The sequence below is a fragment of the Cotesia glomerata genome, linkage group LG1, assembly GCF_020080835.1.
Source record: "Cotesia glomerata isolate CgM1 linkage group LG1, MPM_Cglom_v2.3, whole genome shotgun sequence".
Classification (NCBI taxonomy): domain Eukaryota; kingdom Metazoa; phylum Arthropoda; class Insecta; order Hymenoptera; family Braconidae; genus Cotesia; species Cotesia glomerata.
The window spans coordinates 4,507,977-4,533,190 of NC_058158.1; the positions used below are offsets into that span (position 1 = coordinate 4,507,977).

The window sequence follows — 25,214 nt, forward strand, 5'->3', positions numbered from 1 at the left end:
CATGTGTAAGACTATGATTAATTATTAGTTTTAATATTTTTAAGTTTAAATGATAACAACTGATAAATAAATTTAGTTTAATTCTAATAAATGCTTGATATGAATAATTAAAAAATATAAAAAAATTTTTTTATCAAATAACAAGTAGTACAATCTCTTATTGTTACCGAATATTTTAAATTCGGAACGTACATTATTTTAAATAACAAATTTAACAATAGCTTTAAATTTAAATCTATGTTTGAATAATAAAAAATTAGCACAGAAAATTATGATAAATAATAATTTTTTAATAGAGGGTTTAACTTAAATTATTTATGTGCAGAATACGAATTTACCTGATTAAAATTATAAATAATGGCCGTCAATTTTCTCGAGGATTACTATTAATATTTATGCAGAATTATGTGATTTAATCTCTCGGCCTGAACTATAGCTCACATTAATTTCAGCATTAAAAATTCAGTTTATTATTCATCTTCAATTATTAAAAGGAATAAGTTTTTTTAATCAACTGTAAATTTTCGTTGTGCAATAAATTATATATATTTTATTCAAATAATCTCAGCGATGAATTGTTAAATCAATAGTTCAGTCATAAACTTTTTTAATTCAACAGTAATAACATACAATCATAACATTGAATATTCAACAAAATGAATTGACCTACTTAGTAAATTTTCGTGTTTCTATTCATCTTTAACTTTTAAAAGCTTATCAAATTACATCAACTTCAACAAAAATGATACTCCAGTATTTTACTTATAATTATAAAACTTCAATTAGAGTTCCCTATGTCTGAAAATCGATATTTATCAGCTTATCAGGACATCAAACAATTTAGCAAAATATATTATTTTAAAACATACAATAAATATTTAATGTTCTAGAATTAATTGCTTATATTACTCGAAGAAAAGTAAATTCACCAGCATTAAAACTATAATTTACATTTTTAACTATTAATAAACAATTTTTTTTTGCATAAAAAATCATCCTTATAAATTCAATCACGGGTACTCATTTTTCAACTCTATAATATACATTTTAATATTTATTTATTTAAAGTTACTTTATACAAAATAAATAAACGACAGCTATGGAAGGTTACAACTTTGACATTTCATAGTGATTCATACTTTTGCCGCTAGATGGCTACAATGTGTATATTTATATTTTTCTTTCTCGCAAGATCTGGTGGTGAGATCTGATACTTATAAAACATTCGAAAAATTAACATCAGCAGTATGGTGTTTACATCTAAGAAGAATTTAGTGGCTCTTCCTCTCAGGAAAGGTTTATATTAGCAATCGACTCGTCCAGATAAAGTGGTTGGCTGTTACAGAAGTGTTATTTAGGTCACAACCAATATTCTAACATCAGTGGCCCGGAGTGCTTCCAATTTCAATACTCTGCGTGGGAGAGTCGAGGCACTATATAATTTACATATCGATATATATATTTACATAATTTTTATCCATACATTTTTAATTATATGTACATTCAATTTTTACTTAAAACTAAAGCAACATATTTTTTATTTTATTATAATTAATATTATTATTATTGTTATTATTATTTGTGTAAAATCACACAACATTCATTATCCTTATCCCTGATAACAATTGATGAAAGATTTAATATTTACAGATAACGATAGCTTATGATGTAACAAATATTGATTATCATTATTATTTATTATTTACAACATAATGATACTTTTATAATATTTTAATAAACAATCACTCACACTAATATTATGTACAAAGATATATTTTTTTTATTTGTATTGTGCGGAATGTACAAGCTACTTTCTTCAACAGTCGGTAAATCAACCAATTAATCAGTTAAGTAATTAATTCATTTTATATATAATATTTTAAATAATCAACTATTTGATAAATTATTTAATTTATATGGTAATGAATTAATCGCTGTTAATTGAATATTTTTATCTAAAATTTAAATAAATTAAAAAAAAAAGTATAAATTTTGGTAAAATTTAATAGTAATTATAAAAATCCGGTTAATATAATGGTGAGTAAAGCGAAATTAGAGTGAGTTACTGATAAAATACCAGCGCTTCTTGAAGACATTGATCGCGCTGCTTCGTCTGTTTGTTGTAATCTGTCATCAATTTTTTTCCTTCCACTCTTGGCGTTTGTTTTTGGTCTCTCGCGTAATTGGGCACCTAATTAAATAGAATAGTCAATTAGTCAAAATTTAAATATAAGCACATTGATTATAAAATTGTTAATTAATATTATTATTATTATTATTATTATTATTATTATTATTATTATTATTATTATTAATATTATTATTATTATTATTATTATTATTATAAAGTAAAAACTTGGATACGAAGCGGGTTTCTAATGACGGCAATTATAATTTATCGTCAATTTCACCATTGATTCAATCAAATTCGAAATTCATACAATATATTAGTTAGATGAAAATATACAATACGTTCGACTAATTGATAACGACCGAAGTAAACTAGTTAATTAATAAATAAAATAGCAAACCCATACGTTACTCCAAGGAACAATTGAATAAATTATTGTATTATATCGTATGACGAGGTTAGTATGTTCATTTATACTATTATGAGAAATGCATCAAAATACAAAAGTTTTAATACGCATACAAGTTTACCCGCACACGTACGTACACACTTAGTTGAAGTAAGTTAAACGATGCTTATGGCAACAGTATACGATACGAATTTAGATTTCGGGCCGACAAACTCATGACTAACCCCTTCATTCCAATGGAATTCCCAGTGGCTTCTATAAGCTTTTACATCCCTCCGCAAAACGAATAGTTGTTACGTGGAGAAGTTGAAAGTGTAATTTAATTTTTAAATTTTTACTCGTAGTTTCAATATGTTCTACCAAATTTATCTTCACTCTTATTAAAAGTTACCTTGACGAATTGTAAATTTTATATATATATTTCTCTCGGGGTAAGTAACTTATAGTTTCACCGGTTACCAAAACTGTTATCAATTACGTATTCATGAACCCGCTAGTTATATTTATTTAAAAGCTTTCATTTAAATAAAAGGAAGTCAGATTACCACGTTTTTCGCTCTCGGATGTTTTTGATGCATCAATTATTTTGTTGAAGTTTGATACAACTGTTGGCGATACTTTTGGATACGGTTTCAGTTTACTCTCCACTGCAAATAAAATTGATTTATTTATTTTATATAATATTTACAAATTTACGTATTTTATTTATGATTTTTTTACTACCTCTCACTTCTGTGGAAGGTACTGGAGTAGTTGTTGTTGGTGGTGGTTGAGTTGTTGGCGTCTCGATACCTTAAATATTATGATTATTATTATTATATGAAACGAAACTATAACTTTTATTAAAAAAAATAATTCAGTAAATTTATACAGTATTGATATGAGAAAACTCACATTTAGCGATTGTCAATAATGAAATATGTTGTTTATATCATCTCGAATTTAATTTATTAAATTGTCAAGCTAAGCAAACTTTGGTTAACTTGGTAGAGTGTAGTGCAGACAATAAGAGAGAAGAAAAATAGCAGCGAGTTAAAGAAGGAGACGGTAGTGAGTGTGAGAGTATTGTAAAGTTTGATATCCTCTCTCCAAACTTGCCACTTGTCTGTTTAATGCTGAATTCAAAGTACGCCTAGTACCAACTCGGCAAGGAGTAGTATAGTGAGCTATACTACTAGTAGTGTCATTGCTTTCTCTCTGATCTGTTAACTATTCACAGAAACTGTTCACCCAACATCCTCAATTCAAAAACAAATTGTTGATGCATTGAACACAGGATAATTTATCAAAGCAATGGAATAATTTAATACAAATACAAATACAACTGCAAGTTTCTACGAATAAATAAATCTTAAAAGGACTATTCAGATTCGATTTTTAGAGGATTCAATTTTTCGTAACTAATTAATTAATTTAATAATTTTTAATTGAAAATTATAAATTTTCTGTAACAAATTCACTTTTAAATTCAGCGACAATAATAAGATATGCGAGTGACCTAAATATTTAAATAATTTCAAAACTCATCTATCAAATCCTTCATTTCCATTCGTATTCGTCTCTATAATTTATCTTTTCTTCAGCCTTAGCTTATATAATATATATATGTATATATCTAATGTTAAAATACCACGAGCTAAGACCGCGCTCTTTATCGTCAACAGAAAGGAAAGGAAACTCACGATCTGATTTTGCATTGGATGCATTTTTCAGCGGGTTCATTCTGACAATCGCAAGGCAGTACTTTTTACTTAGGTTAGGCAACTTACTGCCGTGGGAGGAACACAAGGGGAAGAAATTCTTTGGAAATCGCTTTGACAAACGAACACAAAATAAAAACGAAAAACTAACGAACGAATGAACATTTGAACGACTAAAAAAAACTACCAAATCTGTGCAGTTTCTTGCTCCATATATCTTATCGGCTGTCCATTTTTCTCTAAGCTAAATCTTTTCGGATAAACCCATTTTTAAATGTCTCCTTTATTTAAACAAGTATCATGCATTAATGTATCCATGATAATAATATCCATTATTTTATGTCTTATAAGATAAGATAATATTAACTATGTATAATTCTAATTATATTTTAGTTTAAAGTACATGAAAGTTCATCTCGAAGTAATTTAGTTAATTTTATAAAAATCGCTGTCTTAAGTTTAAATATAAAATTTCATAAGTGCAGCTATTAAAAGGTTCGCTACACGCTGACATTCTCTTAACATCTTCATTATCTATTTTGACCCACTTCCCTTACATATGTTGGAAAAATTAATATTGTATTATATGAAGTATATTTAGCTTGACAGCAGAGAAGAGTACATACTAAAAATAAACAATAATAAAAAAATTACAACGCGTATTGACATTAATGTAAAGCGTTTTAAATTCGCATTGACACATAAAAGTCTAGACTGGAGTGAAGTTGACTAGACTAGACTACACTAGACTAGACAAGTTTACTAGTACAGACTACGACTACCCCAGTCACTTTACAGTATATGAACAATGTGTCATTGTGCATCAGCCAATGTCGGTCTAACCAGCTGTTGCTATCTCAAAATTAACTCAACATACTTACTCATAGCGGCGAACTTTATGAAATTAGCTGCCCGATTTATCTAACTTTACAAAGTTAAGGCTCTTGCACCGTTAAATTATAATAACGATTTATACGTTTCAGTTCAGCAATTTGTATTTTAAGAAATTTAACCGCCAGAATTGGCTATTGGCTTTTAGCCAGCTTTTTTTTTTTTTGCGTCACGATAACATTATTACCGTTAACGTACGAACTATATAGTTATACTAATGTTTGTAATAATTAAGGTTTTTTTATTAACACAAATGGGCTTAATTTTTTTATTTTAGGTTTTATCAGATTTTTTTACCTTTAGATTTATTGGGTCTAAAAATTTTTTTTATCGATCGATAGAAGCTTATTAGATCAAATAATTATAATAGTATGATTTTGTTGGTAAAAAAATAACCAATATGGAAAATAATTTGTTATTATAAATATATAAATATTCAATAATTATTTTTAATATTAGGATTTAAAATATAAATTTTTACTATTTCCGGAGGTAGTAAGAACGACTAAGTCAGCATTGAAAATATTACTAACGTAAAACGGTAATTGATATTATCGGTGCATTCGGAAGTGCTTTAGTTAAATGTGACAGTAATCGATAAAAGTACCATTGGAGAAAATTCTACCGGAAAAAAACATAGCTGATATAATTTAACCGGATGAATTTTAACAGCTGAGTAGAAATACTTTTTCACGAGGAATAAATATTACCGGTAAGGGTATTTTTTTACATCCATTCAATAAATATATAAGTATTTTTTGCTTAAAAAAAATAGAAATGTCAATAATTTAATAGCCAAACCTAATAAATTAAATATAAATAAAATTGCACGGAAAAAAAAATTTCGTTCTGGTAACGTAATTTTAGAGTTACCACAGCTATACACAATTTACTGTTCGTTGTAGAGTTACAGTAACAAAATGTTATTTAGTTCTGATAACTCAATGTTGTTGAGCTCTCAGAGCTCTACGGGATTGTTCTCAGAGCCAAACGGTATAGTTGAGAGCACTCTACGTTACGCAGTAGTAGAGTGCGCTGACATATTTCATAACCTTCTAAAATGCCAAACATAATTATTTTGTTACTAATCTATATTATTAAAAATATATGAGCTCCTAGGACAATTAAGTTCCCAATTTATTTATTTAAAGAAATAGGTTTTTTTTTGTCAAATTGAATTTCGTTAGAACAGTTTTGTATTTATTGTTTTTCAAGGTTCATTTGCAGTGACTATTAATTTAATTTATTAGTTGAATATATTGTGATAAGTGATAAGTTATCGGAATACATTAAAAAGACCCAATTTATCACAAAATAAAATTTGTTTTCGTTTATTTATCTTTTATTTATTTTATGTCCAATATTTATTGATATAATTAAGAAAATAAGATAATTTTGTGACGACCATATTTTTATTTTACAAATAATTTTTATTTGTAATATAAGTTCTATTATTATTTTATTTCTATTATAATACTATTCTTATTTGTCATATAAAATTATTGTTGGCAATATAAATTCATTCTGCTGCATGTATTTATTAAATTATCAATGCTAAATCGTAAAAAAAAATTATTAAGCAGACTTCCAAAAATTTGTTATAGTCTCAGAACGATCCTGTAGAGTTGTGAGAGGTAAATAACGTTTAGCTCTCAGAGCTCAACGATGTAGAGTTGCAGGAGCCAAACGATATTGTTACTATAAGAATACGTTAACCTACTGGAACTTTTTACAACTAACTAACTACTATAGAGTTCCTATAGCAAAATTTTTTTCTCCGTGTGCTATTTGAATATAACGTTTTCATTTATAGAATAAATAAGAGTCGTATTGAAGAATAATTTACTCATTAATTTTTAAAAATAAATTGAAATTTGATTTAACACAAGGTGAAATGTGAGCCAATTACATTATTGCGAAGCAACTATAAATATTGCATTTAAATTTTTGATACAAACTAAAAATAAACCTTCGTAACTCATCATAATTTAGTTATTTTTGCCCTGTAGATTTATTGATTTATACGCTCAAGAAATTATAGTGCAGTAAATAACGAGTTAAATTAAAAGAAAAAAAATTCACGACTAATTTCATTTTATAAATTTATCATCTAAAGAACAACTTGAAGACGTGACTGAAAACTTGAGACGTCGAAAATAAAAAAAAAATTAGTATCAACTTATTTTCTCAGTTATTTTATTTTTATTTTTTAGTATACAGTTCAATTGAAAGTTGTGATCGTTATTGGACTGATACATCTCACAACTAACACTACTATCGTTTCTCTTAGTAGAAAGCAAAGAGTAAAAAGATAAGGATAAAGAGATACTGAGTTAGTCTATTTGATACTAAAAGAGAGGGTATAAAAGTCTGAGTAGAAAAATTGATCGTATCTCGCTTGGGTATAGTTTTAAAGCAGTAAAGGCTTTTTATTTTTAAATTTAAAAATAAACTCCACGGGTGATTTCGCGTAATCGAACGCAATTATAAATCGAATTATCGGTTTGTTTAACAAATGAATTATGGTTTAAAGGTACGAATGAATCTGTTTGTTCTGCAAGCACTCATATATTATCGAGAGTTGTTTGGTTACTTGGATAAATCTTTATTTTACTTAAAACATAATCTTCCAAAGCAATTAATATTTTATTAATTTTATTTCTAAGATAAAAAGTATACGTACGGTAAAATTTGATGGTACCATCCGTAGCCCCGAGAGAATTTTTGGAAATGCATTTATACGATCCGTAATCCGCCAGTTCCACTATTTTTATCATTAATTTCATGTGAACTTTGTACTCGTTCATTTGTAAACTATCTGAGAGGGAGGAAAACTCATATTTTTCACCTGGAAAATAAATTTATATATTAGTATGTAAATGGAGAAAAAATATTTTAAAAAATAGCCGGAAATTTTTTATGCTGTTGATTAGATTTTTTACTCTGAAGAGTTTTTGTTTATTATATATTTTTTTGTTGAACCAAAATGGGAAATCTTGGATGTATGAGAACGTAGAAGAAAAATCGGTTTTGGTAGAATCACGTGAAAAACGTATTACATCAACCGGTGAATCGATGAGGATTCTACGAATAGAAAGAGAACTTTCTGCTTACATGAAACTACTCACTGAATTCCAGAACAAATACGTGCATGGAATTCCTGAGGCGGAAATAACGTTATCACTGTTAAATCGCTGAACTTTTTCGGGCAACCGCAGAATTTAAATAATTCCCTATTAATTACATTGGGTGAATAAATAAATGTAACGATTATAATGGTGATGCTGGTTGTAGTACAAGTTATTCCGTGACAATATTTTTTCAGGATTTAATAAATTCTTGTCGCCTGGAAATCCGATAATGAATGAAAGATAAACAGTTCTGGTATGTGTGGGATAGAAATCCATTTGAAGAGTAAATAAATCATTTTTATTTTAAATCGTGTGCAGGAATTGATTCATCAAAATTCTTTGACGTTTTAGTGAAAAAAAAAAAAAAAATTGAAGGGTTTTTACGTTGATGAAAAGAGAGTAGAAAAATGTAGAGCAATTATTTTCTTGTATTAAAGATTAATTAAAATAGATTTAACAGAACAGCAATGCAGCAAAAAATGGCTTGATCCAATTACTGTACAAGCAAGAAATAAAGACCCGTAATAAATAGCTGCCAATCAGCTGTGTTTAAAGTAAAAAAAATTAATCGAAAAAATTCTATTGACAGTACAATTCTTTTATAGTAAATATTAAGTAAAAAAAATTAAATAAAAATTGATGAGAAAATTGTTACAAAAAAAATTGACTCGTATACAAATAACTCGGTAGAAATTGACCGGATCATATCCTAAATGGTAATATTAAACTTTAGTCACAAAGTGTGATCGACAGTAATATTTTATTTCTTTCTAATAATCCATGAAATATATTTTTTTTTATTTCACTTCTTTTTCTGAAGTATTTGATAATTTTTTTGTAAAAAAAAAAAATCAGAGGATAATTACCTGAAAAATATATCCTTTGCTTTTACTTTAAAAGAAAAATTTAGCGCCGAGCTGTGAGTCGTTAGTTGGAGAGAACGATATAATTAAGATTTTCTCAATGTTAAATGACCGGTGATGTAATTAGAGCTACACGGTCTTTAATACATACTCACTTCGAAGTTCATTGTGCGAAAATTCAAAGTCAATTGAAAGAAGTCTAACGATTGGATGAAATTGATAGGATAACTAATAAAAGCTCCGAAGTGAAGTTATAAAGTCTAAGAAAAGCATAAAGTTTAATTGAAATAATAATTTTAGAGGCAGTGAATAAATAAAGAAAACAATATGTGGAAGAATAGATATATATGAAAAGTTTAACAGAAGAAAACGAAAGAGTTTCAACAGAAAAATGCATTTATGTAGTGGCGGTTGAATTCTGGTGAGCGGAAGAAAAACTTTCATCGGCTTAGAGTTTGAAAAGAAGATGAAAAAGTTTAACGACGTTGAACTACGATCTAAGCACGGTCTCTGTCGTCGCATCAGGTTGACTAGGTTTTCCCAAGAATACGACTGGTGCTCCTCTCAGCTTCTATACGCTACAGAAAACTCTTTCCAAAGAAATTATACGTATATATTTTTCAAGTAAGTAAGTTTTCGCCATAAGTTACTCTCTTACATTCACTTATTCATTTCGAAATATCTTAAATTCTCTTTTCTATTTATACATCTTAAAATATAATACCTTTTGCCTTCTAACTCAATTATTTTCATCCATCACTCTGCTATTCATCTATTATTATTATTATTATTATTATTATTATTATTATTATTCCAACTCATTAATTATATATTTACATTTAATTTATCTCACCTGCTTTGCATAAGCAAAGGAAAAGTTATTTCCATAAATTGAGAATAATTTTAGAATTTAAATTAATTTTGTTATATTTTAATTTTTATTGCAACTGTAATTGTAATATTTATTAATTTATTGTTATGATTATACAATAAAAGCATTGTTTAATCGAGTCGTAATAACAACGTCAGACTCGGTGGATACAATCCACATTCAGAATGCATTTTCCCCGGATAGGAAAAAGAGCCGAGTCTCATGTTGAGCAAAAAAGTTGACCCGTAATTCTTGGGATGTTCAGTTCTATACTGAGCAAAAGTAGTCGAGATCCCTGGAATAGAATGAGACAAAAAAAGTGTTGTAAAAGATAAAGATAAAGAGTCTTGGAGGAAGTCAGCAAGAGGGGCAAGAGGAAGACAAGGATTCCGGGCAGGAGGCACATGCGCCCGACAGGCGTCACACCGACTTTACTTTTTTGTCATCAAAACGAAATTAACGTTTCGCACCGTATTATTTCCACTTTTATACCTCAGCAAGACGTAGATTATAAAATCTAGTTTACAAACTTTTATTATACTATTTTTTAATTTTTCCCTCTAGTCATGATAAACTCCGCCAGATATTTATCTACAATATACGTCATCATATTTATCATCTAATCTCGGTTTAATTAAACCCACTTAACTGTGACTCTATTTATTATTTAGATTCATCTAAATTACATTTTAATCATTTCTAAGCTAACTGAATAATATTTATCATTATTCTCGGATTTTTCAATTGAATCATTTACTTATTTTTTAGTTTAAAAGTTTTTCATTCAACATTTTTTAGCTTCAAAGTCAAAGTAAAGTTTACGCCCAAATATTCATGACTTTCACTTAAACTTAAACTGTATTTACCTCAAAACTTATTCTCCCTAGAAATCGATTTTTCTTTTGTCTATCAAGCCGCTCTTTTTATACTTGGTTTAAAAAAATTTTTATGAACATTATTATAAATAAAAAGCAGCGTGAAGAATTTTACGAGAAGAATTGTATTACATTTTTAACTTCAATCTTCTGAAGAGAAGTTACGATGCAGACGGTGAGAACAAATTTTTTGCTTATGTTAGGTCATAACCGCGTGTGGTGTAGTAATTTCGTAGTAAAAAGTACATCAAAAAATTTTTTATAGTATTTTAAAGAACAATAAATAATGTTTTATCGCGTTACATGTGTCATGAGGGCGTATAATAGTTACCACCCCTATGGCTCTAGAGAACCGTAAGGGCTGATAAATTTTTCCTTACTGACCAATGTTATTTTGTTTGGAAAAACAAATAAAAAAATTTTTTAAAAATACCTTTTCTCGTTAATTAAGATAAAAATTTGAATATTCAAAACTTTTTTGGTCACATAAAACTATCATTAACAAATTTAGACATTAAAAACTATTAGGGAACTAAAAGTAGCCAAAAGTAAAAGAGAAAAAAAAGGTAAAACAAATTAGTGAACTAAATTGACTGAATTTAACAGTATTCAGCAAGAACACAAATTAAATGAACGTGCACAAAACCTCTAAACTGAAAACTTTGGGTTGCCTTAATGAACTAAATACATGTAACTAACGAACACGCATCAGCTGACGTTCACACACAAAAGTTCCTGTTAAAGAGACAAACACATATCCCTGCCAGTGGGTGGATCCGCAAACACACATTGCAGGATAAGTCAGTCGCATTAACAGAGCGTTGATTTATTAATCTGCATAGAACACAGTGTTGATGGGGTTCCTCTATCTACTCTTGATGCACCGACGTACAAACCCTAATTTACCACGATAGTACGACTAAATTTAGCGCGCGCTACTGCCATGGCTGTGATAAACTTACAAATATCTGACAGTCATGGATATTAAGTTATGTTATAATCAATCATTTAGCTACCAGTCAATAAAATTATAACGGATATTTACCATTTGATATAACCGAATCATTTTCACGTGTCCAATAATTAATAGCCTTAGGATATGCCTCAGAGTCGCATTCAAGTGTCATGTCCTGTCCTTCTTGTGCTCCTACCAACTGATTTTGTATCATTATCATCGGTGGAACTGCAACATTAATACAAATAAATCAACAGCTGAACAATGCTGCCTATTGTTCTACTGAGATTAAACTCATCCTCTCTCGCTCAACCTCATTTTCTCAGCTTGTGTACATGCAACAGATATGACGTAATACATATAAGATAAATACTCAGAGGGAGATTGTTCTAGGTTGTTCGGGAAATAATTGGGAGAAATAGGACAGTCCAAGATTTCAGTAAATACGAAATTAGTAATTTAAGGTAATTGAAATTTAACTTTTTACTTCAAAAATATATTATACGAAAAATTGTAAGAAAAACCAAAGTTGTTTTAGAGTAAGACGAATTTTTATTAAGGAGGTATTGCCCCAAGAAAAATACACCAATAGGTTAGGGCTATTGGTTTCTTTCTCACGCACTAGTGCTGCCTCTCTTTACAGACTATCGCTCATTTACTTCCACTCACGTAAAATATCAAAAGTCACTAACTTCAAAGGTTTCTTATAAAAAAAATGAATACCGCTCGTTTGTGTTATTTTTGATAAAAAATACTTGTTATAATTTCAATTGAATATCATCAGTTTTTCAAAAAATCCTGAGAAAAGTATGGTTGTTATTCAATAAAATGTTCACTCTAACTACGGTCAGGATAGGGAATATATGTTAAATGTACGATTTTTAATTGCTAATATTTCGAAAATTAGCACCGCAAGTACTATTAAAAAAAATTTATTCGTATAGAGGACACTTAAAAGTACGCGTATTCAAAAATTGAAGAATATTGTGAGAAAAGTGATTTTGGGCAATACCTCCTTAAGTCACCAAAATTTATTCTAGATTGAAAAAAAATTTTTTTTAGTCTAAAATGCCTGATTTGCAGAAAATTTTTTAACGGCAATTGAAAATTTATCTTATTGTCTTAAAGTATAAGTGAAAAGTAAGAGATTTGGTGAAGCCAAAATAAAAAAGTGTACTTTTTGTCAGAGATTTCCGTTTTTACCCTCTATATGTATATATAAACGTAGTACTACTATTGGCATCTGAACAATAATTTAACTTCTTTCTCAGATGAACCGGAAACTGAAGACAGAAACCCGTGGGACGCAAAAGAGACGAATGAGCGGATAAAAACCCTGACAGTATATTTGGCGTAAGAGGGGAAAAAAGTAAGTAAAAAGATAGGTATATCTATAAATACAAACAGAAAAATAGGTTTTACCGTCAATGTCTCTCTAGAGAGCCGTTCTGGGATTCTTAATATTAGTAACAGTCAACTGTCGGACTAACAACCTATTTTCTCCTCTTTTATATCTTTTTTACTTTATTACCATTAACATTATTATTATTACTATATATCTTGGTGACGTGAAACACACGCCTATAGGTGTACAGGAGGTGAACAGGAGGTGTATAGAGGTTCATTGATGTTCGATGACCGCAAATGACAATTAAAGCTCTCGTTTATGTTATTAAGTTCAGACAGATATGTCAATACAGACTACTCACAATGAACGATGAGCATTATTCTCTTGCTGACACTCGGTGGTACCCCATTGGAGGCTATGCACAGATATGCTCCCATGTGGAGTCGATTTACCCTCGTTATGTTCAATGTTGATCCATTAACACTCGATACAGCTGTTGAACATTGTTAATATTCATCATTCTTTATTATCGAATGACACCAGTTATTCATTTCATTTATAATGCTTATTAAATTAATAACAAATATTCAATTTATTTATTAAACAGTTTCGACATTTAGTCAAATTAATTTTAAACTTATTTGTTAGTCTAAAAATTATAGTTGTCATTCAATTTACAAACAAATGTTTTTGTTAAAAGAATATCAAAATATTTTCAATAAATTTCTTTTTATAATTTTTTATTCAAATAATTTTCTTCATTAATTTTTTGTATAACTTTAAAATGTTTTTATAATATTTATCAAATAAATACGTACACTGTAAAAAGAGCGGTGTTAAAATAAAATAACACCGGCGTAACTTTTCCGTTGTTAAAATACCGGTGTTAAATTGGTGTAAAACGGAGTAATACCAGTGTAAAAGAGGAGTAACCATTCTATTCAAAATATCAAGATTATAAAATCTATAAAACATAATAAAATTGAGTTTTTAAATTAAAAAAATAAATAGAAAATATATTAAAGTAGTATTCATTACACTGGCCCACAAAAAAAAGTGGTCTGTACTTTTAACCAGACTGATCTTTATGTATTTTGACGGACTAAATCCGAATCTGAAGTCAGTTTTGCCCGTACACCCTCAAAATTATGAGTAAAATGCAAAAAAAAAAAACCTATAAAAAGCAAAGAATTGCGAAAAACTGCAGTCACAGCGATGAATAAATTTTTGTGAACCCAGATCAAGTATGATTTTCATGTACGTCAATTCACTGAATCTAAATTTAAACGTTAAGTAGCCCCTTGATCCGTCAAAATTTGAAAAAATAGTAAAAAACCGAAAAAAAGGCAAGAAATCATGAAAAATCGAAATTATCGAGATGAAAAAAATTTTTTGAATTCAGATTGAGTATGATTTTTATGTACTTTGCTCCACTGAATTTGAATCTAAAGTTTTCTTGTCCTATTGACGTTTTAAAATTAAAAAAAAAATCTCAAAAAATAAAAAAAAATCGAGAAAATTGCAGTTTTAAATATGAGAAAAAATCTATTAATCACGATTGTTAATGACTCAGGTGCATTTTATTGGATGAAATATGATCTTAGAATTGAAATATTCATAAAATTTTAAAATCTATAAAAAATGAAGTATAAGTAGAATGAAGAGAACGATGACTGCAGTTTTTCGCAATTTTTTGCCTTTTTTTTTTTGGGTTTTTTGCATTTTACTCATAATTTTGAGGGTATGCGGGCAAAACTGACTTCAGATTCGGATTCAGCACGTCAAAATACATAAAGATAGGTAGGTCCGGTCAAAAGTACAGACCACTCTTTTTTTGTGGGCCGGTGTAATTTTTATGATTTTTACTGAAATAAACAAAATTGTGCCTATAAAAGTGAAGAAAAAAATGTATGACATAAAAAAATATAAAAAGTCTATGAGTATCATCTAGAACAAATTTTAATTTCGGTTTGTAGTTATTTAAATTGTTACCTATGTAATACAGACTTTGTTTAAAAATTATTTAATTTTACACCTACCATTTTAATAATTAATAGTTTTATAAATTAATGAATATACTGCCCAATAGTAGTAATTTAGTGAATAAAAGTATTCACAGAGTAAAATATCTTCAACATCAAAAAATATTTTAACATCGCTTTAACACCGGAAAAAAATATTTACACCGGCAGCGGTGTTATTTTAACACCGCTTTCGGTGTTGGAATTTAACACCGCAAATTTTAATACCTACACCGCTTTGGACTTACCCCGGTTTTTTTACAGTGTATTATCTAATTTAATTTCAAATCTTGATATAAACTAACCCCATTAAAATGATAAATATTCAATAGCAAACTGTTGACATCCCGAGTACAGTGAGACATTTAACAAAGACCATGTTTTTTTTGTGCCTATTGTACTCTATTCACATTACCTCTCAACTTCTCGGTGACTGTTGTAGCACTAGTATAAAAACTATTTAATCTAAGCACTAACTTTGAGCAGACATACAAATATAGTATTTCCGAGTCTGCTAGTAATTAAAATACTAAAGTTTATCTAATAAAAAAACTAAATCACTACAAGAAATTTATTAAAGTAAACTTATTATTCTTTCAGAAAAAAAAAAAGAATCTTTCGATAAGAAATAACCACACTAACCTAATAAATTAATTATCAAGCATTAGGGGATTATTTAATTAAATGATAAAGAAGGATAGTTTTTTTTTCTACCGCGCAAAGAAGTTGCGTGAGAATTTAATCGGTAAAATGAATCACATATACATGGAGAGTGATCTCTGTTGGGTTATCTGATGGCAACTCATAGCCCCGCAACACGATAATTGAGTTGAGTGTGTGTATCGCGATAGCGTGTTTAACTACCATGAAGCTTTGTAACTGCGTTCAGAGACCCTGCTGCTGATTGATTCGCACCTTTGTCGTCACCTCTTTAACACAAAAACTCCCTATGAAATATACACTACCAAGCTAACTAACAGCTTCTCACTTTCATATTTATCGATAGAGCAAATTCCTCCGACATAAATTAATAGTTTGTTATTATATTTAACGGTAGCACGCTACTATTCTTTTGAGTTTTATTCGAATCATACCACGCTTTCATCATAATTATCATTATCATTATCATTACCATTGTGGTTATTTATTGTCAGTTGAATTCTCTAGATCACGATAGTCGCCAGTCACGACTTGCTAGATGCAGACTTTCTGAGTTGCAAAATGTAGTTTATCATTAATTTGTCGCGTGATAGTTTCCCTTTTAGTCTATCTGTCTGTCTGTCTATCTGTCTCTTTGAGGAGACGTGATATATGTGGCTTACCATCAAATACGACCGCACCATAATTTTATTTTCATTTCCCACTCGTTTGGGTATGACCACATTTATTATCCGGGATATTACATACGGGACATCATTCAATGTCACATTATTTTTACGCATCCAATTAATTCAAACGTTCCCAAAATTTTTTATCATTTTTAAAAAATACAATAATAAGCTCTTAATAAGATTTAGTCAATTAGGAGCAAGGCTTAGTTTAAGTACTGACGTAAAGGGCACATACTGCCGAACGAGAGTCTCGTGATTCTTTGAAGCAAAGTTCAACTAGGAGCAGAATAGAAGCTAAAGCGACACAGAAGCCCCTTTTGTTGAACGTAGATGAGAATGAAGAGGGACAATTACCCTAGGCTTCAATGACTCCAGAGTAGCTCTTAAGCAACAAGTTGCTGAGTTGCTCTAGATGACTGCTATATAATGTATAATAATATAGACTCTTACCTCGATTGAGTGAATTTGATAATTTGATAATATTAAAAGGCTCGAACGTCTTACGCTGATACGCCGGGTCGATTGGTTGAAGTTTCGCTAACTTTTCAGTTTTTAGTTTTTAGCTTTTAGCTTAAGCCGGTGTTGGTGATAAGCACGGCGAATCAATTCGTGCTTCGGTAAATTCGCGATTCTTGTTAAAGCTTATCTCGCTACTCGCTAAGTGGACTTCCTGTTACTGCTTTGCTGATGTTACTTTTGCTGACTGAGATTCTCTTAGTTGTAATCTTTGACTTTACTAACAGTCGGGAACCAAAGTTATTTTGATAACTTTGGGATCGTTAAATAATAGAAATTGGTATATTGCCAACCTCAATAAGCAATCGTTGTTAAAACTATAGTAATGATAATAATAATAATAACTATAGTAATGAAATAAAACTTAAATTTCCAATTAGTAAAGAGCTTTTGGTAATTTTAAATATATATTAGATTTTTTATATTAAGTATCTATCGTATTCGGCATAATTACCTTGAGTGTAAAATTGAAGAAATTGAAATATTTATAATTAATTAAAAAAATTATATGAAATCTTATGAAAGGAAATTATAAAAAACTTTCAACTAAATTATTATTGTTATTAATTCAAATACTTTTAATTAATTATTTTAAAAATTTTAATGATTATCATCCGTCAACAACATGATCGTATTTAAGCCTTTATAATTCCAAACTCAATTGTATAAATATTTATGTTATTATAAATACTACTTTGTTTAAAATAGATCATTAATAGCAAATGTGAATCGTAATATTCGTGAATAAAACATGCAATTAATATAATAGTGAATAATAAATACATAATGTGTTTAATTACCTTCGTCATTCACCCCTAAAGCAATAGCCTCGCCGGATTCTCGTTTCCATGTGATATTTGGTTGCGGTGATCCGGAAGCGGCACAACGTAATGTTACGTTACTGCCCTCTCTTACAACCATATCTGTGCTTGTTGGATAGTCCAGAATATCCGGAGGCACTGATTATTAAAAATAAATTTATTATTATTATTTTTATTATAATTTTCTACAGATAAACGTTGAAGCAAAGTAGACTAATAAATGTATAGAACTTCGAATAGACATACCTACAACTTTGAGTTGGCCAACTTGGCTAATCATTGGATCGGTATTTATTTGACACATGTAATCACCTTGATCGCTTTCACGAACGTCTCGTATGTGCAAGTACCATATCCTATGATCACTATGTGTGACTGCGATTCTGTGGTTCTTGGTGATAACGTGAATGGCAATCGTTAGTATTGTCTGTGTATTTACTTGAAGCCACGCCACCTGCAAATTATACAATAAGCTTTAATTCACTCGACTAACAGTAAGTGGAAATTTCAGTATCGGAAATAACACTTATTACATCTCAATCGTTTATCATATCCAAAGGTATCATTATCGTAATTTTTGACGTTAATTAGCAATGGGATGATTGAATTGCATTACAGTCTGTCACTGAATTCAAGCTATAATTATTCGGTAAAGTTAAAATTATAACTTGAAGTCTCTTGTATTTTCATCAATATGTATGATTTGTGATAAATATACTTTTAAATCAACAGTAAAAATATTCGCTCAAAATCTTCACGCGTTGATGTACTCTGTGGTATAACATATTGTATAATATATTGAAATAATGCTGAAGATGACATTGTGTTCAGTGGTTACTGCTATAATATTATCGTTGCAACTAAATTTATATTTAATTTCCTTTGAGTACCTAGCCATTGTATTATTTAATGGATACATATTAGGTTTGAGTTTCAGTAAAATAGCAGCTAATAATCTGTATTATGCACCTAATGTACGCAACTGAATTAGTTAAAATGTCGATATTCGTTATCTAGAGGAAACAGTGATAACTACATAAGTGAAATCCCATAAAAAAATTATCTGATATTTCCATGTACACACGGAGAGAAATGGATGGTAGATACTACTATACCAGTATGGGTGAGAACGCCATACAGTATGGTATCGAAGATTTTTGTCCATTATTAAATTGTATACATAGATGATTCGACCATTGCGGGAATGGTAACATTGGCGATAGTTATCGTGGATGCCGCAATGCTAGTATGGCCGTCAGGCCCATACTGGCTTGCCGTATGTACAATTCTTTTGGCAGGTAGACCTATCCTTTATTGTGATATTAGCTACAACACCATTGGAGTAACAACAATGTTTATTTAATTATAGACGTAGGTTATGTCCGAAATATATTATGTAAATGAAAAATGATATTATTTCATGACATGATTGTTTTTTTTTTTTTTTATTCTTACTCTGATATGAATTGGTTTTACTGAAGAAAAATAACAACAATCAATTAAAAAATTACAAGAATATATGTCTGTCTTATTAAAAATATGAAAGAGATTATTTAAAAAAAAATTTATTCTAATTAAAAAAATAAAATGTTCTCAATAAACCAATAATCTTAAAATTTATAATTCAAAAATTACATTTATTAATTTATTAGAGTCGATTTGTTTTCTTTAATAAAAATAAAATTGCAAGCGTCAATAATTAGGCCAGTGTCAATTACTGGGTGTTTTACCTTATATACACTGATAGAAGGATTTATTAACTTAATAGCTATTAATAATTTAATTTATTTGAATATAATTATTTAATTTATTAAATTTTAATGAATATTTTTTAACATTCAATAAATATTTATTTGGGAAGAAAGTACATTTATGAATAGTTAATAAGTATTTATTATTAGTTAATAGTTAACAAATATTTATTAACAGTTGATAAATATTTTTTTGAGTAAATTTGGTTCGCTTGCAATGTCATATGATATGAAGATTGTTTATAAACAAAAATCATCTTTATAAATTATTTGCATTAATTATATTACATTATATTAACGTTTATTATAAAATACCAAATTCTATCACAGCTCATAATTATCTTTTATATTTTTAAATATTAAAATCATTAATTTATTTAGTGAATTGAATGAATTATTATCATGTATTTCAGCTATAGAATGATAAAAAGTGTCAAAAGAAAATTGCTATTTTTGCTTTTTATTTTAAATAAATATTTCTTAACAGTTAACAAATATTCATTAACCATTAATAAATATTTATTAACTGTTAATAAATATTCGTTAACTGTTAACAAATATTTATTAACATTTAATAAATCGTATTTAATAAATAATTAATTAACTTTTAATAAATATTTATTAAATCCTATGATGTTAAGAAATCATTTATTAATAGTTAATAAAGCTTATTAAATAAAAACAAATCCTCCCATCAGTGTAGTTTTGATGGTAACACAAGAGTTTAATTGCTTAACACGCCATCCATTTCTCTCCGTGCACTGAGAAAAAAAAATACTTTTATTAAGAAAATTTTCTTGATACAAGAATTCATGTTCTTGAAAATTTTCAAGAATATATATTCTTAGCTCAAGAACTTGTTAAATTGATTGAAACAATTTTTACTTAATTTAAATTAAGCTACTCTCTTGTTTATTCTATTATTCAAAAAAAAATATTGATGCTCTTCTCTTCAGAAATTAATAATTAATAATAATAGAATATTTGATCGTCATCGAATTTTTTGAATCAAGAAATTGTTAATTGAGTAAAAGTATTTTTTTTTTCTCAGTGTATTATAAAATTTCCATATGCGGTCTGGCATGAAATAACTTAATATAGTCATAAACGAGCAGACCAGACCATATCAGAACAATTTTTTTATGGGGTATTTCATTGTGGGATAAGCTAAAATATCATACTGCAGTAAAGAAATATTATTTTTTAATATTGAAAGCGTTGTCCTTTCGGGTGTGTATTGTGTAGTGTAAACACGGCAATAAAGGGGTGGTAGCTAGTAGCTGTCATAGTAAAGGGAAGGCCATTTTTAATAAAGTACTTAGTTTGAAAATTAAAAAAAAATCAGTATCAATGACAAGAAGTCCAAAACGAAGAAAAAATACCTTTCTAGGAATTAACAAAGAAAAATGTTGAGGTTATACTTACGGGTTGTTAATAATGGATTACTTTTGTGATGTACTACAATTTTAATTAGCCATTATTGACCAAATTTCCATGCTAAGTGCTAATTATTTTCATCAGTCTCGGAGATTTTTATTTCATGAAAAATTCAACGTCAAAAATAAAAATACTATAGTAATTGATGCACTTATATTTTTATTAAAAATTCAAAAACTTTTTCAGGAATTTTTTATGTTTATTTTCGGGAATAGAGCTTGCCTATTAGCAAGGATTAATTTTTCAATATCTTTGGAGCATTATAAAACTTTATCTTCGAGTATTTTAAAAATTAATAGCTTTGTAATCCTTTAAAATACATTTGAGTTATAGTCTACTAACGAGCCTCAAAAGATCATAGATTAAAATTATAACGTTCAATCTGTTAATTAATGAAGTTAATTATCTGTGGTCGGAATAAACTATTTCAACATTCAAAAAGCTTATAAGAGCCTTATGAACAAATATATATTCAGTAAAAGGGGATTGTAGTTTTAATGAAGCCAGATGTTTACAAAACGTTCAAGCAAATAAGTGCTGATTATATGAACGAACATTAGAAAGCGAACAATATATTTTACAAAATTAACTCTAATGGAATAAATAACGATATAATTTTTTGTCACGCGGAAAAATTGAATTATTTTATTATCTATTTAAAATAAGTCATTCATATATAATTTTCAACTATACGGTATAGGTATAAAGTATTGTGTCGCAATAAATAATAAATGATAAATAAAACCGAGTACTAAAGTACAGTGTCATAATGTGTTATACACTACGTAGTATTACCGGCGTTATAAAAAACATACATATATACCCTTTTTTTACACTCTTGAAATTATGTAGCCCATTATTCTTTTCAGCTCATACTCATATTTTTCTTGAAACAAAAAAAAGTTAAAATGAGGGAGAGAGAGAGAGTAAAGGAAAAGATAAGTAAATAAAAAAGAAAAATGAAAACGTATTTTGTTGATAGCCGTAATATATATGTATAAAGCTGATGTTGCAGACATTATTACTGTTAATATTATTTTGTTACTTTATACAGATGCTATAAAAGCGGAAATTTGAAAAAAAGTATACATGCAGTTCTATATAATCCAAAGCAATTCCCCCGGATATCATAACTCTGTACTCTGGATTTCCGATACTTTCATTTTGTTACACCGAGTAATAATACGAATTTTATCGAGTTGCGTCACCGTGTCGCACTGGCAAGCAGCTGAAAATTCAATTGACGATCAAAAGCTTGTAACAATAAAATAAAATAAAATAATAATATTGTTACTATTTCATAATAGCGAAAATTCGTTCGAGGTTCCTCGATATCCGGAGTGTCAATGACTTTTTATTGATTATTGGTTGTTGACTGTCAATTTTTTATTATATAATATACCATAAGCTATTCAATCTGTAGGTGAACAGTACGAAGAGTTATGATCAATACATTGAGCAATTTTTGTTTTGTTGAATTAAACATTTATTTATTATAATTAAATTCTGTAACTCATTGATGTACAAATAACTTTTTTATACGTACGTTTTTTATTTTTTTCAGATATTTAGTGCATTCTCTAGCGGACTAATTGGTAAACTACACAAAAAGAAAATTATGGAAACTGTTATTCCCTAATTTAATAAAATTTTTTCCTGTATCATTATAAAAATTTCCAGAATTTTCTTTCCGTACATTATCAATCAAATAATGGGGCGGGTATTAAGGATTAATATCTACTTTTACAACTATGGAATCAATGAAAGCTCGAATTATTATGTAATAAATATAATTATAAATAATTAACAACATATTAATACTTCTGTGTATTTGTACCATTAGCTTTGTTTTTGATCTATTTTCCATTATATGATTTATTGGTACTTAATGTATAGTACTGTTATGAATGTGAGTGAGTAAAAATCAATTAATTACTTCCGTTTAATATTATAGAAATGTTTCAAACAAGAATAATTTTTTCAGCAAATTAAATTTTACTTTGAAATTTCACGGAGCTTAAGCTAGAAATTTCTAATACTTGACACCGACAGCTTAATGATTATATTCCGTAGCGAAAAGATAAATAAATACCCATTTGTGTATTTGTGTTTTCATATTATGCTTAAGGAAACTCTTTGCTCTGTAAATTAGTTGGACTGAGTTAACACAGTCACTCCTTCCCAAGAGTCTTTAAGGTTAGTTTTTGTATCCAATGCAATTTGCACCGGAGAAACACACTGCCTGATCAACACTCAATTATTAAAATTCTAGACAACTAAGTACAAAGCTCTGTATATTTAGAAGTTAATCAACTCACTAATAACTGAATGAAAAATAAAAAAAATTTTGAAATATTCAACCAATTATTTTTCCAAAGGTGCGTTAATGATTTGTGAATTTATTTATCTATTAAAAAAAAAAACATTAAGTAATTTTTTAATATTTATAAGTATAGTTGCTGCATATTAAACCGCTTAAAAAAATAAACAAAGTTCTAGAGTATTATTTTGATGTGAATTTTTAACTTGCAAGTTTTTAACTCTTTGTTGAAAACCAACATAGACATTAATTTCAATTATTTTTCATTAATATTTTAATGACTACGGTTATAGTGTAATAATAAATTATGATTATTAAATTGCGGAGTGTACACGTGACTTCTTTTATTTCGGCTGAATAGTTCCCCTAAGTGATATTAATTAAAGGTCCGGCGCTTTCAAGAGGATAATTATTATAATTTAAGGGAGCAAGAGAAATAATTATCGAGACAGCAAGTATGATATGTTAATATGATAGTTGACAAATAATTATCATCGAGCGTTATCAAGTATTCGTGTCCCTACAATTAATTTAATAATCAAATGATAATAGAGCGATTGAAAAATCATTTACAATACTCAAATACTTTTTCGATGAATGGATAATTCAACCATTTATTATAATTACCGTGTGAAAATTAATGATTCCTAAATTTTTAGCTTTTTAATTTAAATATTAAAAAGTTGGAAGTAAATTTTGAAATTTACATATAAAGTTTTGAAGTTTTAAAAAGAATCAATGCGCTTGAAGTCGAGCATAGAATTTTTATGTGCTTTAAGAATTTTAATTTGCATAAAAAATTTTTAACATTAGAGTAAGTATATAGTATTTTTTTTTATTTTTGAATTAATTTTTTCTCTATTAACTAAAATAGTTTTTTTGACTGAAAAAAATAGGTGATAAAGAAAATGTTCCTGATTTAAGAACTATAATAGTAGAAATTGAAATTATTATCACGATAATTGACAATTTTGATTGATAACTGCTTCAATAACAACTATTACTAATTAAACGAACGTAGCTACTGTTATTAGTAACATTATTAATTATTTCTAAATTAAATATTTCTCTTTAGTATTAAAACACGAAATTAGATTAATTCAGTAGAATTAACGATTGTGCGCGAAAATAAGATATTAATAGGTCTTTAAATATTGTAATGTGTAATGGTACGATATTTCACACCGTGAACATTTACCGGTGTATATTCACACCAAGTCAACCGTGCTGAGCTCTTGGGGATCATTTTCCCAATGTTTTTTTTTCTATTTCAGTAGAAGTGAATATAAAAATAAAATACACAAAACTGCGGTATTAAAAATAAAAACAACACGTTAAAAAGTAAGTAGAGAATTTAATGCCTGTAATTTTTTACGGAAAAGATATTTTATGTTAAAGAACGTGTTAATTATAAAAAACGCAACTAAATTGAAAACTCAACATTTATTTGGTCTTGTAAAATTGATGAACTAATGTATGACTTAATATTTTACTGCGATGGAATGAAATTAGCTGTTGGAGTTAAATTTATTTAAAATAAAAACCAACGTGTCCACATTTTGATGTAAATTAAATTGCGGTGACGTAAAACCAATTTTTTTATCAACAAAATGAAATCTAGTCTATTGTTGAATTAAAATAATACTATATGACCTGGTTTTTCGGTGTGTGTCAAAACTGATGTTAAACACCGACGCAAAGTCAGAAGGAAAAAATAAAAAAAAAAAGGAAAGAGGACTCGAAAAGTACGACGAGAGTTGGCAGCTTAATTTCGAACTTTGGCTTACGATTGTATAAACCCTGGTTTTCTCTTGTGAAAAGAACCTACCCACAACGCTAGATA

General features: G+C 28.2%; 1 protein-coding gene across 3 annotated transcripts in view; it reads right to left on the minus strand.

The window, feature by feature from the left end:
• Positions 1-1,041: 1,041 nt before the first annotated feature.
• LOC123263207 (opioid-binding protein/cell adhesion molecule homolog) overlaps positions 1,042-25,214 on the minus strand; it is a 100,353-nt gene continuing 76,180 nt past the window's right edge. For 2 of the 3 annotated variants that reach the window (XM_044725802.1, XM_044725786.1), the window contains exons 3-10: positions 18,110-18,317; positions 17,843-18,001; positions 13,536-13,667; positions 11,917-12,054; positions 7,815-7,979; positions 3,264-3,332; positions 3,086-3,187; positions 1,042-2,191 (exon numbers count right to left, since the gene is read on the minus strand). In XM_044725802.1, the coding sequence (XP_044581737.1) occupies positions 2,013-2,191; positions 3,086-3,187; positions 3,264-3,332; positions 7,815-7,979; positions 11,917-12,054; positions 13,536-13,667; positions 17,843-18,001; positions 18,110-18,317 (1,152 nt within the window). In that variant the 3' untranslated portion in view covers positions 1,042-2,012. The remainder of the gene's footprint in view (positions 2,192-3,085; positions 3,188-3,263; positions 3,333-7,814; positions 7,980-11,916; positions 12,055-13,535; positions 13,668-17,842; positions 18,002-18,109; positions 18,318-25,214) is intronic. The other variant, XM_044725793.1, reaches the window with a different exon arrangement.